General features: G+C 45.1%; 1 protein-coding gene across 1 annotated transcript; it reads right to left on the bottom strand.

The window, feature by feature from the left end:
• Positions 1–6,881: 6,881 nt before the first annotated feature.
• NUDT19 (nudix hydrolase 19) lies at positions 6,882–14,193 on the bottom strand. Its single transcript, XM_016220881.2, has 3 exons — positions 13,477–14,193; positions 9,158–9,365; positions 6,882–8,298 (listed from the first exon to the last, which is right to left on the bottom strand). The coding sequence occupies exons 1-3, from the start codon at positions 14,176–14,178 to the stop codon at positions 8,090–8,092; spliced, it is 1,119 nt and encodes a 372-aa protein (XP_016076367.2). The 5' UTR covers positions 14,179–14,193; the 3' UTR covers positions 6,882–8,089.
• Positions 14,194–18,024: the final 3,831 nt, after the last annotated feature.

The following is an 18,024-nucleotide window of genomic DNA, read 5'->3' on the forward strand; positions in this document are numbered from 1 at the left end:
CTTCCCTGCTCCTTGCTGTCCGCCCGCGGGCTCGCCCCCGGACATAGGCACCGTCACAGCCGCGCCCCTTTCCGGGTCTCGCGTCGCTGGTCACTCGGAGTAAACTTTGGGGACGAAAGAGGAGTCTCGCGTAGCCCTGGCCTCTGCCCCCCGCCGTGGAGGCCACGCCTCTTCCCCAGTTCGGCCCCCCTCCCAGTCTTCGCCCCCGCAGCCCCCGCCCGCCACCCACCACAGGCGACACGCTCCTTCCTCCAACTTGGACGCCGCCGCCGCCGGCGCGCTTGGGGCTCCCGCACCAAGCCCCTGGCGCCGGACTCCCGCCGGCTCCCGCCTCGAGGCTTCCAGAAGCCACGTGGTGCGTCAACGGCACGCACAACGGTCGGTGCCCAGCGCATGCGCCGGGGGCGGGACGGGGCGCGGCGTGGCGGGACGCAGGGGGAGGAGCTTCGACGCAGAAGCGCCGAGCGGGCGGGGTCAGGTGTCACGTGGTTCAAGGAGTCTTGGGAGCCCCAGGGGTCACGGTCTCATCCGGAGGGGCAGCCAGGCCGCCTGCGGACCGACTTAGTTCCTGGTGGACATCCAGGGGGCCCTACCCGCCGACTCCCAGTTCGCTATCCTTCACTGCCTGTCCTGGGGATGAAGGAGCCTCCCGACTAGTCACTGATGCCTGGTCCTCCAGGTCCTCCAGTCAACATCCCCCCACCCCTCCCTCCCTCCTTCTGGAAAGGCACTCCGTCCAGATTTTGGATTTTCGTCCCACTTGGTCCTCAACCGGTAGGGTACCCCAAGTCTTGGTCAGGGGCATTCTTGTCACCACCACGGATCACAAACTACAGCCTCGTGAGCCGGGTTCTTCCCCGGACGTGTATTCTTTGCTATTATTAAGGCAGCACAGAGTTCTCCAGACTTTGAACACGGAAGCCTGTTTTCTCACCTAAAAACTGGGACTCAGAGAGTCGGTCTCAAATTAGATGAGGTCACACTATATGAAACAGGACACCCAAGAAGCACTCAGGGGGGGTTAGCTGTTAGTACGACCTCAGTAACAAGCCAACAAACAAGAAAAAAAGTGCAAGAATGTTTCTTAAATGTCAAAGGAACCACGGCTAAAAAGGATGGTGGGCCTAAGTCATTTTGCAGATGAATTATTTAATATTTCAATTGTGGAAAAAAACAATTTCTTAAGCCCTCGTGCTGGAACCAGCAAGAAGGCAACAGATTGCACGCCAGTTGTGGGGTTATATGTTTGGGAAACAGAATGCTCACATAAGCATGCAATTTGAAAAGTAAGCTTGAGTTCACAAGGTCAAGCAAGCATCACCTTTGTGCAGTTTGGGGCCGGAGAGTTGGAAAGGAGAGGGGAATGCTGACTTCTACTCAGGAAGAGAGCAGCTGCAAAGTGAAGTTCACCTGAGGCTGAATTAGGCTAACCAGGCCTGGCTCCAGTCACCTGGCAGGGCAACTCACCTGAAAGCCGCAGACCTTGTCAGCAAGAAATGGTTAACCACCAGATCTGATTTAAATGAGCGGTTCCAGAGACAGTTCCCAAGCGCCAAAGACATGCAGAAAACATCTTTTCCCAGCTCTTAATGTGGGGTCAACGTGTTTTTTCTTTCGACTAGAACGCATGCTACAATATGATACTCCCCAAACTTTTCCACAACATGGATCACAGAAACTGGAGATATATATACATCACGCTGGGATGAAGAGTAAAGACTGTTGAAATGGGGGCTCACTACCCTGGAGCTCCAGCCACCTCGTCATCCCGTAAGTCTGAAGGGGGTCAGTATCTGTTCCTGTAACCAGTCCCCCAGCCCCAACAAGTAGTGGGAAGCATTTTAAAGAAGTCACTCTGAAATAAGTCATGGGGAGGTAATGTACAGCATTGTGACTATAGTTAATACTATATTCCATATTTGAAAGTTGCTAAGAAAGTAGATCTTCAAAGTTCTCATGACAAAAAAAAATTGTAACCATGTATGGCGATGGATGTTAATTGGATTTTTGTGGTGACTGTTTTGAAATATATACAAATATTGCCCTGGCTGTTTTTGCTCAGTGGTTAGAGTGTCAGCCCACATACCAGTGGGTAGCGGGTTTGATTCCCAATCAAGGGCATGTACCTGGGTTGCAGGTTCGATCCCCAGCCCAAGTTGGGGTGGGTTCAGGAGGCTAACAATTGCTGTGTTTCTTTCACATAGACGTTTCTCTCTCTCTCTCCCCCTCCCCTTCCACTCTCTCTAAAAATCAGTGGAAAAAATATCCTCGGATGATTAACAACTATATATATGTATATATATACACACAAATATTGAGTCATTATGTTGTACACCTGAAATTAATGTTATATGTCAATTATACCTCAATAAAAAAAACTCCACAGCATAAAAAAATTAAAAGATTATCAATGCAGCCCAGCTGGAGTAGCTCAGTGGTTGTTCATCAACCAACCCATGAACCAGGAGATCACGTCTTGATTCCAAACCCATCAGGGCACATGCCCAGGTTTCTGGCTCAATCCCAGGCATGCAAGAGTCAGCTGATTGATGATTCTCTTCATCAGTGATGTTTCTGTCTCTATCTCCCTCTCCCTTCCTCCCTCAGAAATCAATTTAAAAAAAAAAAAATTATCAATGCATTTTTATAAGGCAGTTAAATCCTAGTAGTAAAACCTGACAAAGATAACACAAAGAGCTACAGGTTAATTTCATTTATCAATATAGGTGCTGAAATCCCAAATAAAATGCTACTAAGTAAAACCCAGGACAGATAAAAATCAAACATTAAGCCATGGCCAAGTGGGCTGTAACACTTATTCCAGTAATGCAAGAAGGTTTAAACTGGTCAGTCGCAAATATGGCTAGATCATGGCACAGCAGGCAACCAAAAGCTATCATGAGTGGGCTGTCTCTTGCCGGCACCATGGGGTGATGTTAGGTGTTAAGAAGTTAAAGTATTTCTCATCACAGGAATAATATTCTGGTTCTGCAAAGGGCCTGGGTAAAGAGTAATCTGTTCTTTTTTGGGTACCCCTAAGTACCCCAAAGTACCTTTCAAGCCCCCAAGAAAAAGGAGAAAGGGAGTCTGGGGAGTCTGGAAACCAGAACCTCCAGTCTGCTCAGATTCACCTCTCCTGTCACTGTGGTCATGGGTGGGGTGGGGAGTGGGGGGTGGAGGAGTAGAGAAAGCTGGTAAATTTTCCAGAACCGGAATAATTCTCTAAAATGGGCCCAGGAGGATGTTTTTCCTCTTTCCCTTCCCAGATTCTCTCCTTGCCCAAATGTAGTTCAAATCATCTTCCCTTGGAGTCATCAATTCTAATGTTTTTATTAATTTCACGGAGAGGAAGGGAAAGTGGAGAGAGAAACATCAATGAGGAGAGAAAATCATCAATCGGCTGCCTCCTCCACGCCACCTACCGGGGATCAAGCCTGAAACCCGGGCGTGTGCCCCGACCAGGAATCGAACAGTGACCTCCTGGTTCATGGGTCAAAGCTCAACCACTGAGCCACACCATCCAGGCTATAGTCATCAATTCTAAAAGGCAGTCTATACTTCCCCAGTTTTAAAGTATTCTCATCATTTTTACAAAAAGAAAGAATTTAAAACAAGTTTGACCCCAAAGCTAGCTTAATCGTTTGTCAGCTGATTTTTAAGAACTTTTTTATTTCTTAGACATTTTGCATTACTTAAGAAGGAGTGGGTATTGCGATTATACATTCAACCCAAAGGTAGAAGCCTGGTGCCTGCCCAGTGCTTTTTCCAGACACCTCACTTATGTTTTATGGACTTGGTCTGTCCATCAGAGAAAGCCTTGTTCATGTTTCCCCCTAATACTGTACATCTGTTAGATTATCCTGTTTCTAATGTACTTTTCATAGTTCAATGTTGTGTTATTCAATGAAAGAAGACTCTATTTTTAATATACCTTTATTGATTTCAGAGAGAGAGGGGGGGATAGAAACATCAGTGATGAGAGAGTAATTGATCGGCGGCCTAGCCTGCAACCCAGGCATGTGCCCTGACCGGGAATCAAACCTTGATCTCCTGGATCCTAGGTGGATCCTCAACCGCTGAGCCACGCCCAGCCAGGCGAAACCATTGAAATTTTTTTTTTTTTAAATATATCTTTATTGATTTCAGAGAGAAGAAAGGAGAGGAAGAGAGAAACATCAATGATGAGTCATTGATCGGCTGCCTCCTGCACACCCCCGACTGGGGATCAAGCCCTCAACCCAGGCATGTGCCCTGACCGGGAATCAAACCCCGATCTCCTGGATCCTAGGTCGATGCTCAACTGCTGAGCCACGCCCGCCCGGGCACCATTGAAATCTTGATAGGGATTAAACGAACAGATGGTTTTGGGTAGTGTGGACATTTTAACAATATTAATGCTTCCAATCCATGAACATGAGATATCTTTTCATTTGTTTGTGTCTTCTTCAATTTCCTCTGTCAGTGTCTAAAAGTTTTCAGCATAGAGATCTTTCACTTCCTTGGTTAAATTTATTCCTAAGAATTTCATTGTTTTTGATGCTATTTTATTTTTTTCCTTTTTTTAAAAAATGCTTTTGTTTTTTAGAGAGGAAGGGAGAGGAAGAGAGAAACATCAATGTAAGAGAGGTGTTTCAGTTGGTTGCCTCCCACACACACCCCAATCAGGGACCAAACCTGCAACCTGTGCTTGTGACCTGACCAGGAATTGAACCGGGGACCCTTTGGTGCAAGGGATGACGCTCAACCGAGCCACACCAGCCAAGGCTGTTTTACTGCTATTTGGAAGGGAATTGTCTTATTTCTTTTTCAGATAAACCACTGTTAGTGTATAGTAACATTACTGATTTAATTTTTATCTATTGATTTTAGGGGGGGGGAGAGAGAAACATGGATTTGTGGATTTGTTGTTCCACTTATTTATGCATTCATTGGTTGATTCTTGTATGGGCCCTGACTGGGGATCAAACTTGCAACTTTGGTGTATGGAGATGACACTAATCAACTGATTTACCCAGCCAGGGCACATTAATGATTTTTATTATGTTGATCTTGTATCCTGCAATTTTACTGAATTCATGGTTCAGATATAACAGTTTTGGGGTGAAGTCTTTAGGGTTTTCTATATAAAATCACATCATCTGCAAATAGAGACCATTTTACCTCTTCCTTTCCAATTCTGATTCCTTTTACTTTTTTTCCTTGACAGATTGCTCTGAGTAGGATTTCTAGTACAGCAGGTTCTCAAATGTCATTGCATTCAACGTGATCTCGCTATAACATCGATAAAAAAAATAAACTGATGCCCAGCCAGAGCGACTGTCTGTGGAGTTTGCATGTGTTCCCATGTCTGGGTGGGTTTTCTCTAGGCACTCCAGTTTCCTCCCACATCCCAGAGATGTGCACGTTAGGTTAACTGGCATTCTAAATTGTCCGAGAAAATGAAAGCAATGAAAACGTATACCAACTTAGTATTTATTCCTGAGTTTGTAACTGCAGTTTCAAAACATTGTCCAGTATTATAGAAAACAGGTTTTCCTGGCTCTGCCCTGGACAAGATGGTATGGAGTAGGGACACCAGCTTGGGCAGGAAGGTGACTAGGAGGAAGAGGGACAAGAATCGCTTTCTGCTTCTGTTTCTGAGGTTGACGTAGCTTAAATGTACGAGGTCCGGGAGACCACATGATAAATGCTACAAACACTGGCAATCTGGGTTCTAAAGAACAATTTTTTCAGCTCATGTGGGCAGCCCTATTTTGGGGTGAGGGAGTCAGGATAGCACCACAGGTAGGAAGTCATGTGGCAGTCTCCCTAAAGGAATTCTTGGAAGGAGACAGGTTCATTCAGATTCAAAACAAACAAACAAAATAGATCTTTATGAAGAAAAACCAGTCATACTACAGTGGTACCTCGGTTTTCCAACATTTCCATTGACAAACATTTCGGTTTATGAACACCATAAACCTGGATGTAAATGCTTTGGTTTTCGAACACGCCTCGGAGGTCGAACATGCCACACAGCTTCCGCTGGATGCAAGATCCTGAGTCCTAGCTGTTGGCTGGTGATACCTTGGTTTTCGAACATTTTAGAACTCGGTCTTCTAGAACAGATTACATTAAAAAACCGAGGTACCACTGTACTTTCTCACTACATCTCCTAAAATCACCCACTGAACCATCGAGCTCCAGGGAAGGGCACAGGGCTAGGAGTGTTGGGAAAGCCAGTGCCTTGCATGCTGTCTTTTGACCTTCCCTCAGCCTCATAAGAATGAGCCTTGGGCCTGAAACACTTTTCCTTACCAAAAGATAAGAGTCGTCATAGCCTGTGGTAGACTAGATGCCTTGTGTGTAAATCTTTTCCTGTTTCAGACTCCAGTTTCCTTTGCTCTTCTGCTTAAGTGTGTGCATCATATGGCACCTGGTCAATGCCACTATTATGCCTGTCCCATGGGGAAGAGATGAGGTCCTTCTACTGCAGCACAAGAGAGCTACCTGCATGCCAATTGTCTTGTGTTGGCTGTAGGGAGGGGACCTGCCGGCCATGGGGGAACCAATGTGCACTACTAGAGCTGATCTCACTCTGCCTCTTCTCCATGAGTATACAGCGTTGTTCCATTTGAGGCTTGGCTGTTTTGCAGTTTCCTTGGCGACTATACTACCAAGATGCAGTGGGAGAAAATGTTCAGCTATCTGCTTTTGGTGACAGGCAACAGATGTCACTTGCTTGACAATGAATCAGGTTCTACTCTTGGCTGTGGCACTAGCTATGTGAGCCTGTTTCTCAGTTTTGTCATCAGCAAAACTTGTGTTCACTGAGGTCTCTTCCAGCTATATAACATTCCATTTTGTGTAAGAATAAAAGAATATCATACCCAAGGCCAAAAGTCAGTAAGAACTTTTATAGATTCAGAAGCAGATGGAATGCTAACAGTGTCCATGGTCCTCAAAATTTACACCTTGGATCATTTACTGAAGAAAATAGGTTTTATTCTAGATCAGTTTCTCAACCTTGGCCAGATAATTCTTTGCAGTGGGCAACTGTCCTGTTGTGGGATATTTAACTGCATCCCTGTCCTCTTTCCACTAGATGGGAGTAGCATCTCACTCTCAGTTGTGACAACCAAAAATGTTTTCAGACACTGCCAAACGTCTCCTGAAAGGCAAAAGTGTCCTTGGTTGAGAACCACTGATCTAAATATATTCCTCTAATCAGGATTAAATAATACGCATCAACTTAATTCATCAATACCTCTATTTTGTAAGTAGAAAAAATAAGATATTTCATGAAAAAAGAAATCCATTTTATGATGCATAATACAGTCAAAGATCTTAAATACAATTGGTGTCTTAACCATTTCTCATCTTTAATATTATTCCCCTTAAGAGGTGAAAAACTTACCCATGTTAAAAATAATGAAAATAAACATCACTACTAAATACCATTAAATGATGAATAATTCTACATCCCTCTAACCTCTTTGTTTCATTAACTAGCACTCGAGTTAAAATTTACAGCTTTTGATATGGCTTCATATTTCTTTAAAATATTAACTAAGATAGATTTCCAATTTGGTAAACCTAATAAATAACTAATACCATTTGGTTTTCAAAAGAATTGTACATTAATCATCAAGCTAAAGACTTAAAAAAATAATGACATTGTCACTCAAAGGTTGTAAGTGTCTTGTTATCATGTAATCAGACACCCTTAAATTAAGTTCAGCAGAAAGTCTAAGGAATCCAGGGATCAATCTCCTAAGCACATCAAGGAAAATGCTAATACACTGGACATTTAAAAGAAAATGACAGTACAACAGTTTATTTAAACTTTTGATAATAAAACTATAATACAGAAATGGAAATCATTGTGAATTTTTTTTTTTTCATTTCAGTAAAAAGATCATGAATACTTCATACTTATGTGACACTGTAAGGTTTAAAATAAGCAAGAGAACTCCACAATACACTTCAAATAAGAAAGACTGTACTATAACTCTTACAGGCACAAAGTTCAAGTTCCAAGCAAGTCTTATTATCCCTCATTATTTATTAGGACAAGTTCAAGTAGACCAGCTTACAAATAAGCAATACACTACAAATGGCTCTTACTTACTACATAGGTCTTAGGATAAACATGTTTATACTTGGGCTGAACAGTCACGAGGATACCATAAATACGGCCACTATTATGCATCACTACTCGGTGAAATTTCTTGCCTTCCTTCATGATTTCTTCAGTCTTTTTTTCAGTGGACAAAATATTTTCTAAGAACTTTGAATCTTCTAAGTACAGCTCATCTCCTGAAAAATAACATTTTAATTCCACAAAGTGTTATTTGATAGAACATTCCAATATATTAGTGACATATAAATCAGCTTTTAAAAATCTATTTTATGTGCTTAGAACTGAGATAGTTGTTAAATAACCCTAATTTTATGAGCTTACCTCAGTTTCTTTCTTGTGTTTTTAATACCCATATTCCCTAGCTTCCCATTCCCCAGCCAAGAATTTTCTTTGGGCACATGAATACTTATGACTGGTATTTTTTTCATCATAAACTATAACTTTTACATAGTTCATGGCTCTTTTTATCCTAGTGAAAACATTGGCCTTGTCCATATATTTTTGGTGTTTCAATGTGGACTGCTCTAATAATTTTAAGATTAAATTTCATAAATTATCATTTATACATCAAAATTGCTAAATTCTCCCACTATAGAGTGAGTAACAAATATTATCACTATTGTGAGAACTGAGACATGTAGCCATAAGTGAGACTGGTCATAAAGCCCCACGCTAAACTGCCACAAAACCTCCATCTTATACGTGCCCAACAACAACTGACCACCAGCAAACTCCCTAATTCAAATAAGCTGACAATTTACAAGTTCTCATAATTCAAAATTAAAATGTAAAAAAGTAAAATAATATGAAAGCACCCTGTCAATGTCTTGGGAATATATTTACATAAATGTGTACGTGTATATATAAAGTAACTTAGAACTTCTGGTTATAATAAACATTATGAATATGACTTTGATCTTATTACAATAATGCCACTGTAGTAAAACAGACTGTAAACCGTGCCTCTGTGTTGGGCAATACTGCCATATAGCCCAGTGAATGAAATGGGAATACATTGATGCTTCACTGATTTACCTGGTAAAAGCGAGATGAGCCCATCAGCAGTTAATAATATGATCGGCATCCATCTTTCCACCCCTTCTAATACATGATCCAAACAAAATTTGTGCAAGTCAGAGAGAGAGGCAAAGTTTTCGAGTCTTCTTATTTCATAGAACTGTGGGGGTGCCAACCAAATTTCTTTTGATATGAAACTTTCAGTTGCCTCTAACGGAGATGACCACTGTGGAAGACAAAGGTAGGGTTTCCTAAGGTTTATTCCATAGATAGTACAAGATTTGAGATGGTTAGATCAGTACCTAAGATCTAATTGAAGATATAAAGTTAAGTCATTAGTGTGCCTTGCTAGATTCCTGGGACAACATGAAAAGGTTTGATGAAGAAAGCTAGGTTGATCTCCTTCAGACGTTGATTATTGGGATACTGACCCTGAGAACTAGTAAATAAACCAGGATAGATCACCAAGAGTTGAGAGTCATTCAGCATAAAGGACAGGAGATACTGAGAAGGCGAAGTAGTTCTGGTCATTCCCCAAAGCGCAAAGACTCTGAAGTGTAAACTCATGGCAGCCGACTTGAGAACTTAGTGCCCATTTGTTCCTCCCATAAATAGGTGCCTTGGCTAGGCCCTGAGGATGTGGTGGTAGTGGACAAGAAAAGCTCTCTCAGGCCCTATGGAGCCTTCCATAACCAAACTGTAGCATGCTGTGTACATGTTATAATGGGGTAAAGAGGAGCAGTAGGAGCTTTGAGGAAGGTCAAGAGCATAACTCAGTCTACAACTCCAGAATGTAATAATATCATGGCATCAACCAGCCAGTGTTTGCCCATTTAACTTAAGTGGCCTCCGTGCTGTGACTTACCCTCCCTTCTCAAGCTTTCTTCCATATACATTTGGATTTTTAAAAAAGCTGATTCAGTGAATATGGAATAACCCCAAAAGGTCTTTTTTAACTGGTTTACAAAATACCCACTTACACTGGGGAAAACTGATTCCCATGCCCAAACCCAGGGAGCTAAAATTGATTTCTGCCTTGGATAACTATGGGCCAAAGGTTTACAAGCTTGTATGTGCTTAAACATCCCCTAAGAAACTTGTTAAATCTTCAGTCTATAGGGCCCAGAAATCTATGTTTAACAAGTAGCCCAGATTATTCTTAAATTGGCTGCATTTTGTAAACAAAGCTTGGGCCTCAAAGGACCACCCAATCTTTAAGTTATTTACAAAGTATTCTACTTTATCAGTTCTATGTGAGTTCAGTGACAATTACCAAGATGAAGGGTTAAACAATAGGCATCAACCCACTTAATTCAACCTGTTCAGGTTAGTCCAGACCATAGGTTAAAAGAACTTACCTTATATTAGTTACTGTTTCTAGTAAAGCACTGCTCAAATACTTTATGTAAACCATTTCCAGTCCTTAGATCAACTCTGCATACTGTCATTTTACAGATAAAGAGGCCTGGGCAGCTATTCTATCTAGAAAATCTAGGCTTCAAACTTGGGGTGGAGAGTAGGGACCGGCTCTAAATTCAATTCTGTTTCCACTAGGTTTCAGAGCCTGGGAACTATTGATACTTTAGACCAGATAATTCTTTGCTGTGGGAGGCTGTCCTGTGCACTGAAGGTTGTTTAACAGCATACCTAGGCTCTACCCAGTAGAAGCCAGCAGAAGTCCCTGAGTTGTGACAACCAAAAATGACTCCAGACATTGCCAAATGTACCTGGGTGTGGGATAGGCAAATCCCCTATTAAGAACTACTAGACTAGAGCACATTAAGAATTATTTATTGGAACCTCCCCTTGCAGGCATAAGTGCTATATTACCTTCCCCCAACATAATGTAAAAAATAGGTAAGTGGACAAAATCTATAAAACCACCATTTTGAACACTGGAAAATACAGAATTGTAGTACGTGAAAAAAGAAAAATAAATGAGGTGAACTCAGTAGAGTTCCAAGAGTTGCCAAGGTTTCCTTCCTAAAGGTAATCCCCAGACTACAGCACAAGAAGGGAGAACCTAATCAGAGTGTATGATTCTCACTGACTTGAGGAGACAAAGACCAGGGTTTGAGAAGACCCATAATAGGCGAGAATCTGGAAGGCAATGCACCTGAGAAGAGGGATCCACACAAGGTAGACCTCCAGAAATATGTACTGTACAGAGTGCCCTCGAGTCTTCACTAAATACTTATCTACAAATGCATAAAGTGAAACCACATGACACTGGAAGACAATTCCTAAGAAAAAACAATACCTAAGAGCTTTAAGACTGACAACAACTGGGCTCACCTAGGGCCAAAAATATTTCAAATTCCCTCCAACCCCAGTGGAAAGGCCTCACTGAATAGAAGGGATGTTTAGCAGACCCCAAAAGGGTCACACATTAGAAGTGCAGCTATTAGCCCTAGAATAAGACTACTATAGACCTACCCTAAAACCGCTTTAAAAACAAACCTCAAAAGGATCAAGTTCATTTTCCATAGCTTAACTTCCTGCCACGAAAACTCTAACAATCCTTAAAGGAATATAACAAAATCCAACTGAAAATCACAATGTCCAACATCCAATCAAAAATTTCAAGACCCACCACAAAAGAGGAAAATATGACCCATAACTAGAGGGAAAATCTGTCAACAGAAACGGAGATGATGAAATTAACAAAAAAGGGCCTTAAGCCATTGTACAAGTATGAGATGTAAAGGAAAATATGAACATGATGAGAGAAATCGAATATATTTTAAAGGAACTAAATGAAATTTCTAGAGTTGAAAAGTATCTGAAATAAAAAACACACTGGATGGTATTTACAGATTAGGTACTACATAAAAAAACAGGGAATTTGAAAACAGCAATAGAATCTATTCAAAATAAAGCATGAAGAGAAAAAAAGATTGAAAAAAATGAACAAGTTATGAGTGACCAATGAGACATTTTCAAGTAGTCCAACATACATGTAACTAGAGTCCCAGAAAATAGCAGACTTGAATCTAACCTTAATGATAACTATATTAAATAGAAATGATCTAAGTACGCCAATTAAAAGACTGGAATTGTCATATTGGACCTGGCCAGTGTGGCTCAGTCGGTTGAGCATACTCCCATGCACCAAAAAAGGTCATGGATTTGATTCCTGGTCAGAGCACACACCCAGGTTGCGGGTTCAATCCCCCGTCAGGGTACGAACAGGAGGCAACGGATCCATGCTTCTCCCTCACAGTGGTTTTCCCTCTCTCCCTCTCCCTTCCTCTCTCTCAAAAATCAATAAAAACATATTAAATAAAAAAAAGAGCCCTGGCCGGTGGCTCAGTTGTCATCCCCTACTACACCAAAGGATCATGGGTTCGATTCTCACATACCTAGGTTGGAGGTTCAATTCCTGGCCCTAGTTGGGGCACACGCAGGAGGCAACCAATTGATGTTTTTCTCTCACATCTCTCACATGAATGTTTCTCTCTTTCTCTCTCTTTGCCTTCCTCTCTCTCTAAAAAGCAATGAAAATGTTCTTGGGTGAGAAATAAAAAAAGAGAGAGAAACACACTTTAAAGACACAGATAGGTTACAAGTAAAGGATGTAAAGAGATATACTATGCTACTATGCAATTGCTAATCAAATGAAAGGCAGAGTGGCTATATTTTACCAGATAAACTTCAGATGTCAGAATGTGGAATATTACCAGGGGTAAAGAAGGAGAATTCATAATAATCAAAGGGTCCATCCACCAAGAGCTAACAGCCCTAAACGTCTACGTAGCACCCTACAAGGGCTCTAAAATACATACAGCAAATCCTGATCGAACTGAAAAAAGACGAATCCACAACTATTCGCTGAAGTTTTAAGCATTCAGCACAGTACTCGGTGGAGCAAATACGGAAGACCCGAAAGCCACTATCAAGGAATCTGACCTAATTGCCATTTTTACAAACACTCCCTCAAACACAGAATATTCTTTTTAGGCGCAAAAGGTACAATCCACCAGAACAGACCATACATGTGGCCAAGTCTCAATGAATTTAAAAAGATTTAAATCACACAGATTATGCTCTCGGAGAAAAGAGAATTAGACTGCTGTGGAGGTGAAAGGACTTACTGCGCGTCAAGTGCTTAGGAGGGAGCCTGGAGCCTAACAGGTGGTCTGCTCGCCCCTGGGATCCCCGCAGCGGCGCCCGCGGGGGCGACAGAGTCGAGGCCCTGGGGCCGTGAAGCCGCGGAAAACCCTGGTTTTGGCCCGCGGGGCTGGGGGGCCGCTCAGTCACTTACGGGCTGCAGGCCCTGACCCGGAGGTTGTGGACGGGTACTGGCCGCAGGCCGGGGTCCCGAGAGGACGCCCTACCTGGTAGCCCACCACCTCGCTCAAGTCCGGGCAGACGGGCGGCGGGTCGCGCAGGCAGCACAGGAAGAAGGCCGTGTCGAAGCGGCGGCCTCCGCGCTGCGTGAACGGCGTGAGCCAGACGCTCCAGTCGTGCAGCGCCCAGATGTCGGGGGTGCAATCGAGGTGCGCGCACAGGCGCAGGAAGAGCTGCGGCTCGCGGTGGACGCGGGCGCGCCAGGCGGCCAAGTCGGGCGGCGGCGGAAGGGCGCGGCCCGGCGCGGGCGCGGGCGCGGGCGCGGCCCGGGGCCGCAGCAGCAGCACGCCCGCCTCCTCGAAGGTCTCGCGGATGGCGCAGATGCGGAAGGCCACGTCGTCCGGCAGCGCCGCGCCGGCGTCGGGCGCCGCGGCGGGCAGCACCGGGAAGGAGGTTCTCGAGCGGCGCGCGGGGCCCAGGCCGAAGCGCGGCGGCCCGTGGTGCGGCGCGAAGAGGCGCAGCCAGTCGGCCGAGCGGTCTGCCGCGTCCACCACGCCGCCCGGGAAGACGTGCGCCCCCGGCAAGACGCCCTGCTGCGAGGAGCGCTGCAGCAGCAGCAGCCGGAAGCCCTGGGCGGGCAGCGGGGGCAGCGACGGGGCGGCGGAGCCGGGGTGCGTCCAGCCCGCCGCCAGCACCAAACTGGCCGCCTGCCGCCAGGGGCTTGAGCCCGCGCGCAGGAAGCCGGTCATGGTTTCTGGCCTCCGGTTCTGGCGCGGCAGGCGCTCCAACGCACGGGCCCTGTGACCCCCCAGGTCTTCCGGGCCTGAGGACGGAGGCCGGCGTTTCTTAGGTGGAACTCCGGGCGCTCTGGGCATCCCGGCCATTGGGCCTTTGTAGGCTCCTTCCTGTGGGAGGGGCGCGGTACCGGCGCGAGCAAGCACCGCCCCCGGTGCCCATGTCCCCTGCCAGGCCACTCTCACGCGACAAGGGCTGTCACAGCCACCTTAAAGGAGAGCCTCCCAATCCACACTCGGGACACTGGGCCAAGAGCAGGAACGCTTATGGGCGCAAGTCACCTGCTGGAGGAAAACTGCGATGCAAACCCGGCCCTGGTGATGTTGCTGGAAAAGGGACCTACCTGGCCCTGAGCGGGTCTGCCTAGGGCCAGCTGGTAGTGTCTGGGCTCTTCGTGCAGGGCAGTTTTCAATTTCACAACAGGAGAGTCCAGGTGAATTTTAGAGGACGTTTATTAAAGCTGGGGACAATGAAAAAAGGAGGGGCTGAGGAAATGAGCCTAGGCTGGGCTGCTTTGGCTCACTAAGAAGTCAGAGAAAAGGGAACCTTAGGGAGAGGTTCAGGGGGGTTTGTCCTGGCAGAAGTGCCACTGCCCATTGCTGCCTTGGTTGCAAGCCTCCTGGGTCCCTTAGAATTTAAGAGATGCTGCCTGTGGGGAAAGAAGGGGGACCTGGCTGTGCTCCTGGGAGGCAGAGCAGGCGCTGGACCTTCATTTTGAGGGCTTTTAAAGGCTGGGCAGTTAGGGGAGGATCTCAATAGAATATTCATCAGTTTTATGCTGAGGATCCAAAATGAGATTTATTCTCTTTTTTTTTCTGTAGCGGAAAAAGAAGGTAGGGTGGGTGACATCTCTAATGGACATTTAATTGTCCCTCATACCCAATGAGCAAAGACAATCTCAGTTTCATTCAATGAAATTTCAGTAAGTTCTAAATGTCATTGCCAGCTGTAACAGAAGAGACAAAAGTCCACATGGGTGTGTGTTAATAAGGTCCCTGGCAACCCGAGTCCAAGACTCCCATCTTGGTATGAGCAATTCACAGAAGCAGGAACTTGGCATCCTACAAAGCATAAAGTGACCACAAGCCCCTGCCAAACCACTAATTGGATTTCTGTTATCTGCCTCTCTGAGTAGGGTGACTTAAGCTACTTACCCTCTGGTTGGGGGAGGAGAAGTACAAACCATTTACTCTTAAGTGTCCCTGGTTTAGGGAAGATAGGATTTACTAGATCGCTACAAACTGGCATCTAGATTTTCTAGATGTCTGCAAACTGCTGTTTATCTGTCTCAGTTTCCTGATTCCGCTTGTCCTGGCTTACTAGCCTGTCTCAGTGACATCTACCTGACCAAAACCTGAGAACTAGGACTTTCTCCCTTAAACCCTGGGATGACACAAGTACGTGTTTCCTCTTTTGGGGAGGACCCAAGGGGCGGTGCCTCAGCTTTGCAGGCTCACATGATCCCCACCAACGAGCAAGTGATAGATGAACCAGAATCCACATCATAGATTTCCCACTGCACAGCCAGAATGTGAAAGGTCCTCTTTGTGTTGTAGGCTGCGGAATGGCACCACGAGTCAGACTGGTGGGGTCAGATGGGACCTGAGTTCAGCAACCTCAGTACTTGAGTTCTGGTTAGGAAAGAATTCAGAGCCAAGACTCCAACTCTAAGAGAACATTTATTTAGAAAGTTGCAGAGGTAGAAGTAATTCCTAGAAGAAATGGGCTGAGGAAATGAGTTATGGAGGTAAAGGAAGGGCCCTTGGAGCTTGGGAAAGAGAAAGGTAATAGTAATGGGCCTTGGGGTGGGGGAGGGAAAGGGAAAGGTGAGAGGTGCTTCCGGGAGGGAGGGAGAGGGGAGGGAAAGAGAGCGCACTGGGTCCTCCATCCTAAGGGTTTTAAGGCTGGAGATTTTAGTGGAGATCCCAGGGAAAGATCTCAGTAGAATATTCAGCAGCTTTCCAGATGTGTCCTTTCAGAGTCTGGGTCTCCACTGATTGGTCGACACCAGGGATGGGGTCATTATTCAATGCAGTTGATCCTGAGGTCAGCAATGGCTGGGTTTGTTGCCTTCTGGGCCTGGAGCTGAAATACAACTGAGGCCTAGATATTATCTCTAGGGAGGAAAGGTCAAGGGTTCCAAACCCCTCGACCAATGATAAGCTAGGGGAGGAAAGGTCACCCTGGGATCAAGGTCCCACCCTACAATTGTCTATTTCTAGGCACCCAGGGCTTTCTGCCCTGGTGACCTTGTGTACCTGGCCCATCATCCTTGCTCTGCTCATGCCTGTCTAACCACCTACCACACCTGAGTCCCTGCTCCCCAGGGTAATCTGCCTTGTGGACACCCTGTCAGTGCTCCTGGGGTCACTTTAAGCATCTTAGGTCATTTGAAGATTTCCACTTTCATGGGAGATTTTAATCTGGGCCTGGAGAAGGGAATGTCTCTCTGCTCCACATTTTAGTGGCTTAAACACTCTCACCTCCAAGAGAAACATTACTAGCTCTTAGAATGTTTAAATCTGTCTTCCCTTCTACAACTCCTTATCAGTCGCCAACAGCTTCTCCCACAATTGCTATTATAATTGATCCTACATCCATTTTGTCTTCTGGATGAGATGTAGACTCTACTCTTGCTGAACCTTATTTACAAGCTATCATTTTAATACGGGTTAGTGCCTGGAGGGGAATTCACAGATGGCACCACCAATGTTTAGGTGGCTTTTTGTTAGCATTATTTTCTAAAGGTGCAAATTCCTGTATACTGACTGCATCCCAGCAACAGAAAATGGGGCCACAGGTCGAGAAAAGCACACATGGAGGCCAAGGGAGGACACATGTCCTGGGAGGGTCTGCCAACTTTCATCCACCTTGAGTAAAGAATCCACTGTTGGGGACTCCTTCCTGATCTGCTATACTTCGGCTCTCTGCTCTGGGAATCATTTCAGAATCATAGAGTCTGAAGGAGCACTCTGGAACCTGTAATTTTACCAATCCCCTGCTCCCCAAGGGTTCCAGTGCTATGGGTGATAGGAGGCTATAAAATGTCACAGTGACATGATCAAATTCATATCTTCGAAGGTCGCCCTGATAGCAGTGTGGTGACTCAATTGAATGGGGCTGAACTGGAGGCCCATGGAATGTGCTAGGCAAGAAATAATGAGGGCCTGCCCAGCCAGTGTGGCTCAGTGGTTGAGGGTTGACCCAGGAACCTGGAGGTCAGCGTTCAATTCCCGGACAGGGCACATGCCCAAGTTGAGCATCGACGTAGGATCCAGGAGATCGCTGTTTGATTCCTGGGATCAGGGCACATGCCTGGGTTGTGGGCTCAATCCCCAGTAGGGGGAGTGCAGGAGGCAGCCAATCAATGACTCTCTCATCACTGAAGTTTCTATCTCTCCCTCTCCCTCTCTCTGAAATTAATAAAAACATTTAAAAGGAAAAAAAATAATGAGGGCCTGAATTAGGAGAGTGGCTGTGGAGAGGGGGTGAGGTGGGGAGAAGGGAATGATTTAGAGAGTGTTTAGGAGGTAACTTGATGTAATGTAGTAATGGGTGAATATGCAGAGCAAGGGAGAGGAAGGTTCTAGCTTGGGAGACCAAAGTAACAGTCCTTCAATCCTAGGAGTAATATTTTCAAAGCACTCACCATGTGTGAGGCATTAGCAACTTTGTAAGGATTAGTTGTATAATCCTCACAAAACTCTATAAGGTGAAAATAGTTAGTCCCATTTCACAGATGAGAAATCATTCACAGAGGGGTTAAGAAAGGACACACTCTTCACTGTAAAATAACACCA

Source organism: Miniopterus natalensis, chromosome 18, assembly GCF_054644295.1.
Source record: "Miniopterus natalensis isolate mMinNat1 chromosome 18, mMinNat1.hap1, whole genome shotgun sequence".
NCBI classification, from domain to species: domain Eukaryota; kingdom Metazoa; phylum Chordata; class Mammalia; order Chiroptera; family Miniopteridae; genus Miniopterus; species Miniopterus natalensis.